The sequence below is a fragment of the Pleuronectes platessa genome, chromosome 2 (genome assembly GCF_947347685.1).
Source record: "Pleuronectes platessa chromosome 2, fPlePla1.1, whole genome shotgun sequence".
NCBI lineage: Eukaryota > Metazoa > Chordata > Actinopteri > Pleuronectiformes > Pleuronectidae > Pleuronectes > Pleuronectes platessa.
Genome location: NC_070627.1, coordinates 6,997,760 through 7,014,027, shown reverse-complemented (window position 1 = coordinate 7,014,027; position 16,268 = coordinate 6,997,760). Strand labels below are relative to the sequence as shown.

General features: G+C 40.5%; 1 protein-coding gene across 1 annotated transcript; it reads left to right on the top strand.

The window, feature by feature from the left end:
* Positions 1 to 1,725: 1,725 nt before the first annotated feature.
* LOC128456293 (tubby-related protein 3-like) lies at positions 1,726 to 15,947 on the top strand. The gene is given in 15 exon segments (XM_053440390.1): positions 1,726 to 2,066; positions 3,125 to 3,201; positions 3,332 to 3,410; positions 4,063 to 4,117; positions 6,705 to 6,837; positions 6,956 to 7,072; positions 7,212 to 7,340; positions 10,968 to 11,087; positions 11,225 to 11,541; positions 11,659 to 11,823; positions 12,049 to 12,161; positions 12,243 to 12,351; positions 12,476 to 12,574; positions 13,519 to 13,690; positions 14,470 to 15,947. Coding segments are annotated over 13 exon segments (1,710 nt in total). The 5' UTR covers positions 1,726 to 2,066; positions 3,125 to 3,201; positions 3,332 to 3,363; the 3' UTR covers positions 14,604 to 15,947.
* The last annotated feature ends 321 nt before the right edge of the window (positions 15,948 to 16,268 follow it).

The window sequence follows — 16,268 nt, the reverse complement described above, 5'->3', positions numbered from 1 at the left end:
ACCACATGTATGGAGAACAATTATCTTTCATCTGCCTGGGGCTCCAGAGGGTTGTGTCTTCTCACCTATGCTGTTCACATGGTAAAGCAGAATCCACCAGGATAACTGCGCAGCGACGGCCTTTCAAGTGAGGATGAGACGGGTTATAGATCTGGCATTAACCACTTTGATAACTGGTGTGAAGACAAGTCACTGGTTTTAAATAGATCATGAATTTTAGAAGAGCTACTCTGCTACCTGTGATTATAAACAACACAACCGAGAGCATACAAGTAACTTTATTTGTACCTGTAGCCTGCTCTGGCTAGCTTTTTCCAAGATTACCCACCCTAGCTTTAAGGAAACCTAGAAGTTTTAAGGTGGACTGATCTCGGCTGACAATGACCTTTGGATGAGTTTTCTTTAACTATGTGACAGAATAATTAAACTGTTACTTATATGACAAACCAGCACACCATCAACTTACTCACAAGATTACTACAGAGCCGATGATCCTCTGTGGTCTGAAAGTGTGATCTTATCTTTGAGCTGAAGATTAAAAGAGGCATCACATCATTCATCCCATTCAGCTACATAGCATTTTAAACCTTGGTTGAACTTTCAATAATGGTCCTTTATTAATCTCCTTAAATTAAGCTTTTGCATGCTTATTTTCTATATGATGTCATTGTCGGACATTTATGAGATATATATTTTGTTATACCCTTTGTGCAATGCATATTCCCAGAGGGAAAATAAAGCTTTCATTCATACATTCATTCTGTAATGACTTTTTTTTTCTCTTTCTCTGTAAGCGGGGGCTTCGGGTTCAGAGTTCTGAGAAACTCCGATTTGAATCAGGATTCAACTCCACAGCTCTGGAGGGGGAAAGCCCGATCGCTCTGTTTTTCATCGATGTGGATTTAATTCTGTTTGATCATGAGCTTGATCCCTATATGACCAATGTTCCTCTCTGGATAGACAGTCATTTATTTGTTCTTTTTATAAACTAGTTCTAAAATTGACATATGGGGCAGTGTGACTTTCTTTGACTCAGTGTTGAGACTGTGAGGTCCTTTCTACAACCCCACAACCCTCTGCTCTCTGAATAGCATCTTTCCATATGTAATAAAGAGACCTCCTGCCATTGTCTTTTTTTTCTTTTTTTTTAACCCTCCGCATTCCTGTTACAGTTCCTCCTTTGGGAATAGACTCATTTAACCCAGATTTTCCGGTTTCTTCTTCATTGTTTGTCCTTCCTGAGATATGGGCCCTCTCTGAGTTGATGATTCACCGGCCTGTACAGTGCCACTGAGTTCACGTCCCCACCGATGCGCTGGTTCAGCACTAAACCCACGGGGGAACAAAAATATCATCATCGGAGCCCCTCCTCAAACACCGGTCACTGCCACTGGAAGCTGTACCTTATATGTATTTAACATAATTCTTCTTGGCTTCGTGTTTGCACAACTGCTTTGAATGGTCCCTGTTTGGCCACAACTTTGATTAATGTGTTTTCATTTCCTTTCCGGCTTGTTGTTACAGTTGTCGGTATAGTAAGAGCTGGTTTTACAGCCTCTCTGCTACGGGGCACTCTCTTGCACCACCTAGGCTCTGTTTACTTTCTTGCTTGCAGCAATAAAACACAACTGACATGAAAATGATTTGGAAAACGCAGCGTGTGGCGAGAAAGGCTCTGTGGTGTCTGTCTCTTTAAGATCTTGATGGCTTCACTGCTGCTCCCTGGAGGTCACTGGCCTTCCTTAGGCCGCCTGCCAACGGCCATGTCACTGTCAAGCGTTTGCAGAAATGCCAGCAAAGCCATTAGTCTGGACCCTTTTCATCAGTCAGCAGACTGGACAGCGTGAGCAGCACAGCGATGTGCAGAGACAAAGGGCCTGGCCTTTTAAAACGAGCAGACTGCCTTACTTCTTCTTTAGTTCCTGCCACATGTGTTACTGTTCACCTCAGCTGTGATCAGTCTCCTCCCCTCTGCTGTGAGACTCCTTGAGCCGGCACAGGACTCCCATAGAAAACCACCATTCCCATGGATAATTATACATTTCCAACGCTGCTGCTGAGGCCTGGTCAGTCATTTTTCATCTATGCGTAAAATGAAATTACCGTTCAGTACTTCCATGTGCCCTCTAGTGCCTCCCAGCTGCTGTCCTGCATCGTGTGTTTTGTCTCTTGGGGAACAGCAGCATCTGGTGGCCGACTGAGGAAATCACACTCTTAACTCACCATATTGGCACCTATGACTCTGCTGATTAAAAGAGGTTCACATGTTTTCAGCATTGTCCTGCTTCACAGATCAAACACAGGCCAATTAGTATGTTTAAAACATAACTGTAGCTGTTAAAGTGAAGAACCTTCCTTTCTCACATTTCTACTGTTGCACCCTTGTTTTCCTCCAGCTTGTCTATTGCAAGATGTTCCTGTCATGAACCACCTGCTCCCATTTTAGGCTCTTGTTCGTTTTAAATGTGTTTTTGAATGGTATTTGTTTCTCCTGAAGCTGTTTCACTTTCCTGTAAAGTATCGATCAAATCGATCAATCAATCAAATTTTATTTGTACCCTTTTCCACAAATCAGAATCAGCCTCATAGAGCTTAACAAGGTGGGACATCCTTTGCTCTTAATCCTATGCAAGAGTCAGGAAAACTACAAAAATAACCTTAAAGCAGTGAAAACAACAACTTAGAAACTTTAGAGCGAGTCGCATGTGAGGGATCCCTCTCCCAGGATGGACAGAAGTGCAATAGATGCAGCTTGTATCAGAGCACCTCAATAAAGTAACAAAATTACAATAATCATGAGAAAGGACAGTTTCTAACATAAACGACAGAGATGAAGGACGCAGCAATGACAGTTATTTATATTTATATATATATATATAATATAATGACATATAATGACAGTATATTTTAACCTGAAACATTGTTTGTTTTTTTCTTTTTAGGAAAACTCTCTCCATTAAATCCCTAGAAATGCTCACAGATGGTGAGTGGCTAATTAGAGTAATCCTATTTGAAGGGTCAGGGCTTCCTGGTTGTGTGGGAGTCGATGGGGGGGGGGGGGGGACCTGTTTTGTTAAAAATCCTCTTAGAAGTCATGTCATGTGACTGTGTCTGCGAGCTGCAGGATGTGTATGGAGACTTATGGGCGCTCACAAGCTGGATGGAGTCAATCCCACTGCAGCCTGACGAGACCCCCGCCTGGTGAGACACTGTGTTCATGCATGGTGGACAGTACACGTTCACGATGAAGTACCTTTTACATAAATGGTTTTAATGTCTGTGATACATCAGCCAGAATCCTCTCTTTCTTTTGTTTGTTCATTGAGACCAGGATGGGGGATGTAACCTATTTCCACACCAGCCATGCCCCTCCACAAGCACATCGTCAAAGAGGCCTGGACACGCGACAGGTGAGTCAGCGGCAGCAAACAGCATCACAGACATCTGTCATGAGAGCGTTTGATTCTATGTGTGTGATCAACCCTCCGTGTGCCTTCCCTCAGCCCCACCTGAGGCCCTGTGGTTTTCTGAATGGTTATTCCTGCTTCCACACCCACTTTCCTCGGAACTAACCAAGTGGTGCTAAACCAATAAGTAGCAAGGGAAAGCTTTGTTTGCCGCTGTCAGGCAGAACTGCTCGGGCCTGATTCCCATACCCTGTGTGACCTATTAATGTAGAAATGACTCCACAGAGCTCTCTGCCTGTGGGAAGGGGAAGATCAGAAGCTGTTCACACAGTCACGGCGGCTGGTTGTCGAAAATTGGTGCACGATGGCTATATGGATAATACAATCTTATTATACATATTTTTATACTATTTAATTCCATCTCCCCATGTGACTGTTGGTAAACAAAATTAATTTCTCTCTCTCTCACCAACATGGATAATGTTATAAACACTTAGCTTTTATAAATGTCTCCCTCTTGAACCGGCAGCAACCAATAGGCTCACATTCAAAATGTTGTGTTGTTGTTGTTGTTGTTGTTGTTGTTGTTGTTGTCGTTGTCGTCGTTCTCATCATCATTTGTGTGATCACATGTTTCTAATTTATTTTGCCCCAGGTTTCAGGAAGATGAAGATTCTGATTCGTCCCTGCAGCAGCAGCAGCAGGTTCAGGTAAAGTGAAACAGAAAATCTCTCTCCCTCAGTTGAAATGAGGATCACAGATGCTTCTTATGTGTGAAGGAAGTGAGTCTGGACTAACATCTTGTTGGTTGACGGCTTTGTTGTAGCTCAAGAACACTGAGTTCCTGGTGTGAGGACAACACATAGTGATAAACAAGTCTTCTCCTCCCTCCTCCTGAGCCTTTGTTGGTTTCTCCCGTTGACGTGTTTCCACAGAGCAGATGGCTTTACACATAAATCCTATTAACAACTTTCTGCTGATGGAGAAGCAGTGACTACGGGCCTCTCTCACTCTTTCATTATCTCCAGTGAGGAGTCTGTATTTTTTTAATTTTCTAACCTGTGAAAAAGGAGAAGTGGTAGAGCTGACCACACCATGTCTGCAGAGAAGGTAAACCAGTCGCGTTGTGGATGTTTTTATTGAGTTTCCACGCATCTCAGTGTTAATTTAGAAAATCGTATGATATTTTGAGCGTGAGGCCTAAAGGAAGACTTAAGACAATTCAACCGTTGCATTTTTCAAACAACAATATTCGACATATGCAGATATATCCAATCAGGGGGGGAGTGCATTCATTGCATGATCATTATCAATCTATTTCCTTGTATCTCAAATTTTTATTTGTGTTATAGTATCCTTTGGTCATTAAAAGTTAATTCTGAAGACATTCTTATAAAACTATTACGTGGATAATAATCTCTGACCCGTATGTGAGGTAACTGTTCCAAATGCCAGCATGGGAGGTTTTCCATCGGAGTAAGACAGGTTGTCCACCAGAGACCTTCTACAGACATTCAACAGGGAATCGTCTCTGTAGGCAGCTCCACTGTAGCTTCTCCTTCTCCTCCTCCATTGACTTGAATCTCAGTTGATGATGTCTAAACCTATGGAACTCATCTGCTGAGCAACTCATCTGCAAAAGCACGCATGAGAGATTGAAGTAATCCAGCCACCATTCAGCAGTGCTACTGTGGTGATGCCTGCAACAGCATTGACATTGTTATGCTGTTTCCTTCTTAAAGGCCTTTAAGGTTCTTTTCCTCTTTTATTGTGTATTATCATATTTTAGAGCAATTATCATTTTCTGGGGGTCATGCAAATCTGACATCACCAAATGCAGAAGGAAAATGTTTGTTGTTTTTGTGCCATTTTGAAGAGGATTCATCAAATCTAAATCCTCTTTGTAGCTCCAATTACCCAGAATGATGGTTTCAGCTCCTCCAGTATTTTACAAAGCAAATTATAAATATTTTCATGCACTCACCTAAATTCTGAGGCCACTTTCAAAAGAGATATCTACTGTTTTCAATATGTTGTTGTCGAAGAAATTTAATACAAAAAGAAAACTAGCCATGGTCGTAGGTCGAAGTATGATTTCAACTGATAGCCAGTTAATTATAATGGCCTTCTCTTCTTTTATTCAACGGATTCCAGTTTGACAAATACCAAATCATTACTCAGACTCGTGGATTGTCTGTGGACACAAATAGACCTCCATCGTTGCAGGATCTACGTGTAATAGGATTACCTTTACTGTCTCTGCTGGCCGCCATCACACTGACCTCCTTCTGTAGCATGGGACTGTGGCACTCCACAGCTTACTCCTCAAACTCAAGAAGCACATGTTGTTCCCTGTAGCACAGATGACTGTATACAAGTGGAAATGATCGCATACACACGGACCAGTGCATCAGTGGGTAGATGTAGTGTGGGAGGGTGAAGGGTCACAGGTCTGAACCCCCTTTACACTTTATCTTAAGTGTTTGTCTAGAAGGGCCTGATGGAAGACAGTGTTACAGGCCATGAAGAAAGAACTGCAAACTGGAGCTATAATTTCATTTTGAAAAAATACAGTTTATATGGACATATTTCATACAGACTGACATTTAAATACTGCTGGGTCGCATTATGTTCTCCTCAGGCATCTCAGCAGTTTTCCGTTTTGTTCAGTTAATTTTTTTTTAACCCTCATAAAGTCATTGACTTGAAGTCGCATGTCTGTGTTTGCGATTTGCAACCATGTTGTTTGTATATTAGCATTTTGTGGTACTCAGGAGGAGGCCTGAGCAAGTTACATAAAATGGTCACAGAACTTTTTTTTTTTTTTTTCTATTAGGAAAACTCAGCAAATATTAATAGATTTTTCAGTTCTAAAAAGTTCTCACTGTAATCACTTTGTGTTGTGGTACTTCACTGACCAGCTGTAACTAAACATGTCTGTTTACTCTTAATAAATACAAGTGGGCTTCTGCAGCTTTAAGTACAACCTTGCCAGAAACTAAATATATCAATATATGTTTTTGTTATTGGAGTACGAGTATTTATCTTAAAATTTAATGATGATGGAACATTGAATGAAGAGATGCCATTTCATAATGGGTTTACATAATTCAATTCTACAAAGGTAACATTATCATTTTTCTTTCCCCCCCACGCCGCCCTTCACATCTGTCTTTGTAATGGTGAGTTTTTATTATCAATTAAGAGTTAGTTCATCCTCCAAAAAGAAATGTTTTCCCCAAATTGAAGGTCAGGTTTTCTTTCTTCTCCTCGCATTGTTTCACAAGTCTTTCATAGAAGCCAAAAAAGAAAAGAGAAGAGGCCGACGTCACAACAGATGCCAAGTCGAACGGAACCGAAGCCAAACCCAAAAAAACAAAGACCAAGAAAAATGAGGATGCTTCAGAAGAGGACAATCCAGCCGTCCAAAGTGAGATGCACTGAATAAAGAGTGACATTTTTTAAGTGTTATATTTAAACACGATATTTAACATATAGTATTATCTAAACACGTTAGTGACATCGATGTTTCCTTCTCAACATTATAGATGGAAAAAAGGTGAAGAAAAAGAAACCAGAAAAAGACAAGGACGACCCAGAAAAGGACAAAGTGAAAGAGAAAGAACTGAAAAAGAAAGTTAAAAGTGTACCAAAAAAGAAGAAAGGTGAGTTGTTTTCACATGGAAACTGGTGTAAAAAGAACTTAATTAAATCAAATGGGTATTAATATACAGTATTAAGGCAATTATCCCAGAACAGACCAGAAATGTTTTTTGATTAAAAAAAGTTTGCCATCTTTCACAGGATCAGGCACAGACGATGAGGACGATAATGGCGGAGAGGACACCCCCAAGAGGAAAACCAAGAAGAAGACGACAAAGGACAGCTCTCCTACAGCAAGTTCCACCAAAGACAAGAAAGCTAAATCTAAAGGTATGACAACAAGCAGCAAAACACTCTTCTATTCTAAAAGTATTACCACACAACAGTAATGAGACCAGACTAATGTTGTTGAGAGGATAAGATGATTTGTTGTGTAACGGTGAGAGAGCAGGAAACACTCACAGAATCAAACGTTTAAGTGAGTAACTCGCCCTTAAGTGATTAATGTGGAAAATGTAAACAAAACATTTATCTTATTCCTTGCCAGGATTAATTGGATTCTTTCTTGGCCCTGGTCCCTTCCTTCCAGTAATAATTATTAAGAAACACTGATTAGCGAACTGGTTTGTTCACCTGTTGGCAAAACTGACAAAAAGATTGCCTTAAAGGGATAGTTCACTTTTAATTATCATCATTATCTACTCACCACTATGTAGATGGAGGAGTGGGGGTGAAGTCTTTGAGTCCACAAAACACTTCTGGAGTTTCGGGGTAAACAGCATTCCAATACAATTGAGTTAGATGGCGTCTTCAAACATTCCTCCATTCTGCTCCTGTGGTGTCATCCAAGTGTCCGTAAGCCCCCACGTTCAAATTCGTCTCAAAGCGCCATCATTCAACGTCATCTTCAAAGAAGAAGCGATGCTACCATGCGCCACTCGTGTAGCCCTGGGCAAGAGCGTGTGTGCAGTGTGTACATTGTGTAGGGTGTGTACAGTGTGTGTAGGGTGTGTGCAGTGTGTGTAGGGTGTGTACGTGGGAACGTGAACACAGATATTTTAGCCCCTTGAAAACTGAAACAAAAGAGAAGTTATTAGATATAAAAGTTACGTGGAGTTGATTTTAACTGTTGAGAGGAAGTTTTGGTTGAAAGACAGTTGTGTCTTTGCCCCCATAGCTGCATCTACAGTACAGACAGTATACAAGATGGACGACATGACAACTACACACAAATTAAGCCAATCTTGGGCCAGTCATCTTAGTGGCTGTAGTATACGTCATAAACCCCAAGGCCTTCACTTGGGTAGTTTGGACATCGCTCAAACTAGAAAGTAAGATATGACGACATCAAAGATAATTTCTGTCATTTCATATCTGAGCTTTAAGCTTTGGTTTTCTGCTGAATTTGGTTTTAATTAGTTATTAGATCATCATGATTGGCAGCTGAGACAAAAAAGGGCAAGAGCATATACGCCATGAGACCTTGATACAGCTACTTTAACTGACGATCACTACTGCGCAGAATATGGATTTCTCAATTATGTCAAGATGGCAGCACACATATCTGGGATATTTTGGCTTAATTATTATGGAGAAGTTTTGTCAGTCTAACACCGTTCTAATGTTGGCATTTAGCAAAACATCAACACCAATGATTTTTGGTACAGAGAGAATAGTCTTTACTTTGTTGATCCCTTTTTTAATCTCACACCCTTCTTGGACCAAGTTTTGCAAATCTTTAATAATAATAATATTTTCAAATGTAAGCATGCTAAAACGCTAGACTAAAACTATTGAAAAAATTATGCCTCATTACCATCAGCAGCATTAACAATTACAGACCCAAGTCGTGTTAGCATACTCATCGTTAAATTCACCAAACCAGTTCCACCAGTGATAAAACTGCAGATATTTCAGTTATTCAGCAAAGCATGTTCAGCACTGGGCTCCCAGATCTTTCCTTTGGGAATAAAAAACATATTTTGACACGCCTTCTTCTCAAGAATGTTACAGTTTGCACTTACAAGTTTCTGCTATCTTGAGATAAGAATCAGTAGAGATTGACCTTTTTTTTTCACTGGAAACTGAGCTAGTTATCTCTTCCCAGTTGAAATGATTGTATAATGTAGCCTGGAGCGTTGGCTGGATCATCTCCAGAACTCCTGCCTGTGAGCTTAACTTAACCTTCCTCTCTCCCTTTGATCGGCCTTCAGTCATTTCAGAAATACCTGCACTAACTTGTGTTTGAGGCTCCAGCTCCTTGAGTAATGTGAAGGAAAGACAGCTGTTCTGTTTAAAGTGACCATGGAAATACAATAGATTGAGTTCAAGCAGAAGACTGATTTAAGCTGTGTATTTGTAAAGCTACTGTTGGAACCTGTCTGCTGAGCTACACTGATGCAATTTATAGATTTGTAAATTGCATCTGTAAGATTTTGCATATTAAGTCTGGGTTCAGTTAACATTTCATTGGTTGTCCAGCTGTCTTGAACTCTCTTCCCTCCTCATCTTTCCAGTAGGTTTCATGATAATCTGTCCTGTAGTTTCTGTATAATCCTGCCAATTAACAGACTCACATGAAAACATAACATCCTCGGTGAAGGTAACAATTAAGAAACAGGGTAAATTGGTTTGTGTACAAACAGGAACAAACAAACATGTTAGGAAAAGGAATTTCAAGTGTGTTTGGTTTGGGAACCAGATTTGTGAGAACCACGAGAACCATGATTTAATAATATTCATTATCCAAAAGACACTTTAATTTGCTCTTCAAACGGATATAATCAATGTGTTTGTTTTAAAAAAGGATACCATGACTATTTAGTCTGTGTTAAAATGAGCATTGGCTACATGTTCCAACGTTATTTAGTCTTCCAGCTAATTGTTTTGTTTTCCAAATCCAGCTAATTGTTTTGTTTTCCAAATGCAACGTTGCAACTTTTATTGTTGTCGTTTTCCAGCAAGTAGTTATTTTGAGCTAAAAAGCCTTGAAAGAAGAAAACAGACCAAATGTCACTTGGCACTTGGCCGCTGAAGAACCAGATGTTTCCCTCTGGAGCTGGTGACTACTCTACAAACAGGGCTGGAACTAGAGTGGACAGAAATAACTGATACTTTAAATTAATGACAAGAACTGGCAGCAATTCAAGATATAAACTTAAAAGGGGGAAAGTACTTTTTGTCCATGTTGTGTTTACAACATGTTAGCCCCAAGTATCCAAACCCAGACCATCATTCATCTGTCATATATCATTTGAATACTGTCAAAGGGAGACAAAGATTAAACCTTAGATGTTACAGGGTTTGGAGGAGACATTTAACACTAACTGGTCAATTCAATATTCACCAGGGACTAGACCTCTTCTGATGAAGTGCCTACCTCAGCAGATATTTAACCATGTGCTTTCAATCCCCACTGTTCATTGATGCTGGAACTACACAGGCGGTAGAAACGGCATGGAGCAGCAATCACTCAGCTAGTCGAGGTGTGAGGACGTGTTGGGACACGTTTTAAGAGCGAGCGCTGACAGTGTTCTGAGAGTGATCCGGGTCTGAGGACACAGCACTTGCGCCACGATATCTGAGAGAGGAATTTGGCCTCTTTTCTCCAGGACGTCTTCCGAGTTAGGAATTCTAGGTTTTAGCTCGAATCCATTGTATGAGGACACAGGAGAAAAAAGAGGGAAGTTCTTGGTCTTACTCGCTTACACTAAAAAAGTATGACCCTGACCTAACAGATATAATAAAGGCAAGTCCTGGTGAAGCCAAAATCCTTCTCACCAGTTAACTGCAACAAGAAACTGTAAGAGCAGATTTAAAATATCAACCTTAGTTTGCTCACTACAATTAAGACACATGTCCAGTATAGTACATGAAGGAGGGAGATTTACATTATTTTCCTTTTGAAGGGAATTGATAACATGTTCTACAAAATGTTGCTTTTGTCAAATTTTTCAGACGACAAAGATTCCGATGGAAAAGAAAAGAAGTCCAAGTCGAAGGAGAAGGAGAAGAAGAAAGAGCCAGCTTCACTGTTCCAGATAAATGGAGAGAAAGAAACAAAAAGCAAGAAGAAAGGTGAGACTAAACAGTTTCAGTAATCCCATTTGACTGGCTGTGAGACTTTACATGTTGTGTGATGCTGAAATGACAAAACGTTGACTCTAAGTTTAACTTGAATGGGAAAATCTTTTACGCCTCGTCCCATCGAGCAGCTGCTAAATCAGACAGCGACGACAGCGAAGAAGAGACAAAGTCGACCAAATCGAAGAAGAAATCCAGTTCGGGGTCTACGTCCCTGTTTCAAACATCAGGAGACAAAGACAAGGACAAAGACAAGGACAAAACCAAGAAGACGAAGAAGAAAGGCAAGTTTAGAAGTAACGTATTATTCTGCTCCTCTGTTTGAGTCAATGACAAGTAAACAACACGTCTGTTGTGTGTTTCAGCCAAGGCAGATGCGAGTGAGGATTCTGACTCTGAAAAAGAAGAAAAATCCAAGAAGAAAAAGGGCAAAGGGAAGAAGAAAAAGGTGAATTCCCACAAAATTGACCCATTTATTTACAGGCGGTCAAATAATTTCAAATCAAATGGACTATGTGGAAAACCATCAGTGGGTTTAAATCCACTATTTATGCTTCTCGATCAGGAGAGAGCTCCGTCGCCTGAGATCGAGTTTGACAACCTGGAGAGCTTCGTGATGGAGCCGGCTCCACAGGGGGTGACCATCAAATGCCGAGTGACTCGAGACCAGAGAGGGATGGACAAGAGCCTCTACCCGCTGTACTACTTTCATCTAGACAATGAAAAAAAGGTCAGGAAGGGATCTGTGCTGGAGTTTGAAAGTTTGCATGTTTTACAGCGATGCAAATGAGCAGGTCTCATGTAAATAACACCCAGAGATCACTCCTGTCAGTAGTCCTATTATTATTTTATTTATGACAGCTTTAGGGACGTGTGTTAATAGACACACTAGTTGTTTAATGTTTTCTTTTCAGTTTTATTATTCTGAAATGTCTCCTTGTCTGTTTCTTTGCAGACGTTCCTGTTGGCCGGCAGGAAAAGAAAGAAATGTGCAACTTCTAATTACCTCATTTCCATCGACACCACAGATTTATCGAGAGGTGGAGAGAACTTTGTTGGGAAGCTGAGGTACACAGTACACACAATTCATTCAAAAGCTGCCTGGATAAAGTGTATTATCTGCTGAGTTTTCTTTTCTACATTTCTCAGGTCCAATTTAATGGGGACTAAGTTCACAGTGTTCGACAACGCTCTGAATCCAGAGAGAGCTCTTCCAGACATGTCCAACGCACGGCAGGAGTTAGCAGGAATCATCTATGTAAGTCGTCTAACGGCTCCCTCTTAGATTATGTACTGTACGTCTATTATATATATATGTGTACATATACACACACACATAAATGTATTGATATATGTATAATTTTACTCATTTCTGTGTTCAGGAAACAAATGTTTTAGGTATGAAAGGACCCAGAAGGATGTCCATCATCATTCCAGGGATGAACAAGGACAATGAGCGAGTACCGCTCCGACCGAGAAATGTAAGATCGCTTCTGTTTCGTTGCTCTATGGTTGTATTTGTATCTCTGTATTCATATTGCCTTGAATAGAACAGACAACAAAACATATGTGTCATCATGTTATAGAGCAGACCAGAACATCAGGAGCAACACAGACTGTAATTTGTTAAAATAATAGGGTTGGTTAACTGTATGTTTGGTGTAACAGAGAGAACACGTGTCCTAAATACACACACAAACAAACACAACATAACTCCAAACATCAGTCTTCTTCACTGGTATATCATGGTCATATGTAACCCGGATGGCCCTCAGAGAATATATACCTCCACCAAACACACACTTATAAGCGTTTTCAGTCATGAAGTCCGTATAATGTCCAGACGTGACATTTGCAGCCCTTTCAGATAACCTCCAGAGTTCATTGCATGTCTGAAAACATTTTTAGATATCAGCTCCATAAATACGCCTGATTTTAGTCATCAAGATCCATGAATTTGAAAACTGGTGAAAAAATGTCTATAAACACTAACTCTCACAAAGTTAAAGACAGTGATAAATAACTCCCTGGATCTGCCTCTTTCTCTGGATTCTTGTCCCATCATCTTGAGTTCTATGGAAATCCATTCAGTAGATTTTTTGCTTAATCCTGCTGAAATAAAAACGAGTGGTCCGAGGTAATTTGCCAAGAGAAGGATAAAAAGAGCAAAGTGCTTTAGAAAGAAAGGAATAAACCTCTTTCAGCAAACAAAGTGTGTGTTGTTGGGATTATCAGACACACACTTACTAACTGTGACTTGTTGGTTTGTGTGCGTGAGGCCGAGACCATCAGATGATATCCATACTGCCCACAGCTTGATTTATGGAATGCAGTGTGCTCATTATGAGGAGCAACACAAGGCCAGTGTGTAAAAAACCGCGATGCTCTTTGTTGGTGTTAAGTGACTTTGTGTTTTTCATCCCAGGAATTTGACGGCCTGTTGATAAGACACCAGAATAGACGGATGGAAAATCTGATCGAGCTTCACAACAAGACGCCAGTGTGGAACGATGAAACGTCGTCTCACGTGCTCAACTTCAATGGCCGCGTCACCCAGGCCTCCATCAAGAACTTCCAGATCGTCCACAGCAAGGACTGTGAGTGGAGGGAGGGAGGGAGGGAGCGAGGGAGGGAGGAATAGATAGATGGGTAGATGGAGGGATGTCTAGGGAGAGAGAAAGAAAGATAGAGATGGAGAGAGAGAGATTGATACAGAGAGAAAGAGATATAGGAAGAGAGAAGTATGGAGAGAGATGGTGGAAATAGAGAGCCCTGAACAACATTTCTCACTTTGAGCACAAGTGTGAGTTAAATATTGTGAAATGTGTGTAACAGCCTCGGCAGCGAAGGATCAGACATGAACACGGAGACATTGAACGCGTGTTGTCATTTCGATTTGCCCTTTTAGATTACTTCGATAAATACCTTGAGTAGGTTTCCTTTAATTTGTTAAAAATATATGAATGCAGCTTCAAAGAATTATGATTCATTTATACAAGAAAATTTGGATGAGCTAATTCTACGTTCTATGGGAGAGGGGTCTTGGCGTCATATTTGTCGGTAAAAACAAATTATTAGAACTCTCAGTAAAACTGGAGGTTAATCGTCCCTTGTGTCCATGGCAGTCATTCATTTAGGTTTTCTCTTCTTAAATGTAGTATCGTAAAAACAATAACTTGAATATCCGCGGTAGATTTGATACTTTTGTCCGTCCCCCTGCTGCTCTACCGAGACATCACCCTCCTACTTGAAGGTTCCGGACATTCTCCTGTTGTTCCGCTGCTCCATTTTATACACAGTATATATTAGGCTGTATGTTTATATCCAGGGGTCATGTGTGTGTCTGTCTATCTGAACTGTTCCTTGTCTTTTGCAGTGGACTACATTGTGATGCAGTTTGGACGGATAGCCGATGACATTTTCACACTGGACTTCAGCTACCCGCTGTGCGCGGTGCAGGCCTTTGCCATCGCGCTCTCCAGCTTCGATGGCAAACTTGCCTGTGAATAACTCCCAGTATCTCACACACACAAACACACACACACACACACATACTGAAACCACTGTGCAACACGCACGCCCAAGCTGACACCCGGCCAAGCCCAGGTCTGTGGACGTTGCCTTCAACACTTCCCGTGATGGGCACTGATAACGAAGAATGGTTCTTGAATGTGGCTGCTGCCGGGCCGTCACGTTTTCTGGGCGTGTGAGTCCCAGCAGGAGCAAGACACAAAAAAAAGTTGCCCTCGTTCTATCGTTCCATCTTGACACTGGAGAGTCCTGTTTTTTTTTTGTCCCAGTAATTCAACGAATCACACAAAGGTTTTTACACTCTTTGAAAAGACTTCTGTGACCGGAGTGTATTTTTTTTACGGGGTTACCAATGCACCTTGATGGCGAAGGTGTTTCAAAGATTACTAACATTGTTAAAAGATGTTTGAAAAGTGTTGTGATTTGGTTTTTTTTGTGCTGTTTTGAATTGTACAGGGCTTTATTTACAATATCAAGAGGACACACTCATGGGTCAAATGTGACTTTTGAATACCTGTTAAAACTTTAATCACAATGAGAATATAGAATTTCTTAAAGGCACAAATCTCATTATGATTGGAATAATTTTACTTACAGTGGTCGCACACAACAGACCGTCCCTATCTTAGTGACTTAATCAGTTCCAGGTATCAGGTATTGTTAGAGTAAAAATGTAGAAGTTGAATAGATTGAAGAGGAGTGTCTAGTTCCGTTCATGTAGATTTTTATATTTGTATTTTTCTGAACACTGCCTTTGTTGCATTGTTGGGATTATTGTGTTAATGTGATTAAATAAAGCAAGTGAATTAAATTTCCTTCAAAACACCATCAGCATTTATTCCCTCCACCGAGGAGGTTACTTTTATACCACTGTCCGATTGTTTGTTTGTTTGTTTGTCAGTAGGATTGCACAAAAACAACTGGATGGATGACAAGGGACATTGGTGGCAGGGTGTGGTGCAGTTCAGTGAAAACTCTTTTACATTTTTGTGAAGATCTGATCTGATTACATTTTAACCAATTTCCCAGTAGATAATTTATTGATCTTGAACATTTGGGGACTGATATATCCACGAGTGTGTACAATATATGTTGTATAGCTGAAGGTCATTGTAGTTTATTTAATCGGTGCATTTGTTTGCAGAATTAGATTTAAACCTCAACATGGATGTCCAGTAAACAGATTGGAGGCATAAGGACTGGACCTGGAAAGAGAACCTTATATTTTTGATATCGATAAAAGCTTGTTTCACTTTCTTTAAGTCTAGAGAGATTTTCAGAGATTTTTGAACCGGTCTTGGTTTTCCACAGTTGAGGACTATATATGCTTTATGTAATAAATGAATAAATAAAAACTTTTTTTTACCTATTTCTAAGAACTAGACAATCGTGTGAAGGACTGTTTGCCCTTGGTGGAGGTGTGCGTTCTACTGAGGGCTTCTAGTTGTGTAACTTCAAACTTGCCTTGTTTCTTACTTAGTAGCTGTTTAGTTCCTGTGGTTTAAAAACGCTACATTATACTAGAAACAAATGGATTTTGATAGATGCCACATTACCACAACGTTCCACGCTTTTATTCCAGCCGCGGACATTCGTTATACTTCCCTCTCCCCCTCACTCTATTCCCCTGATTGTCCTTTTTAC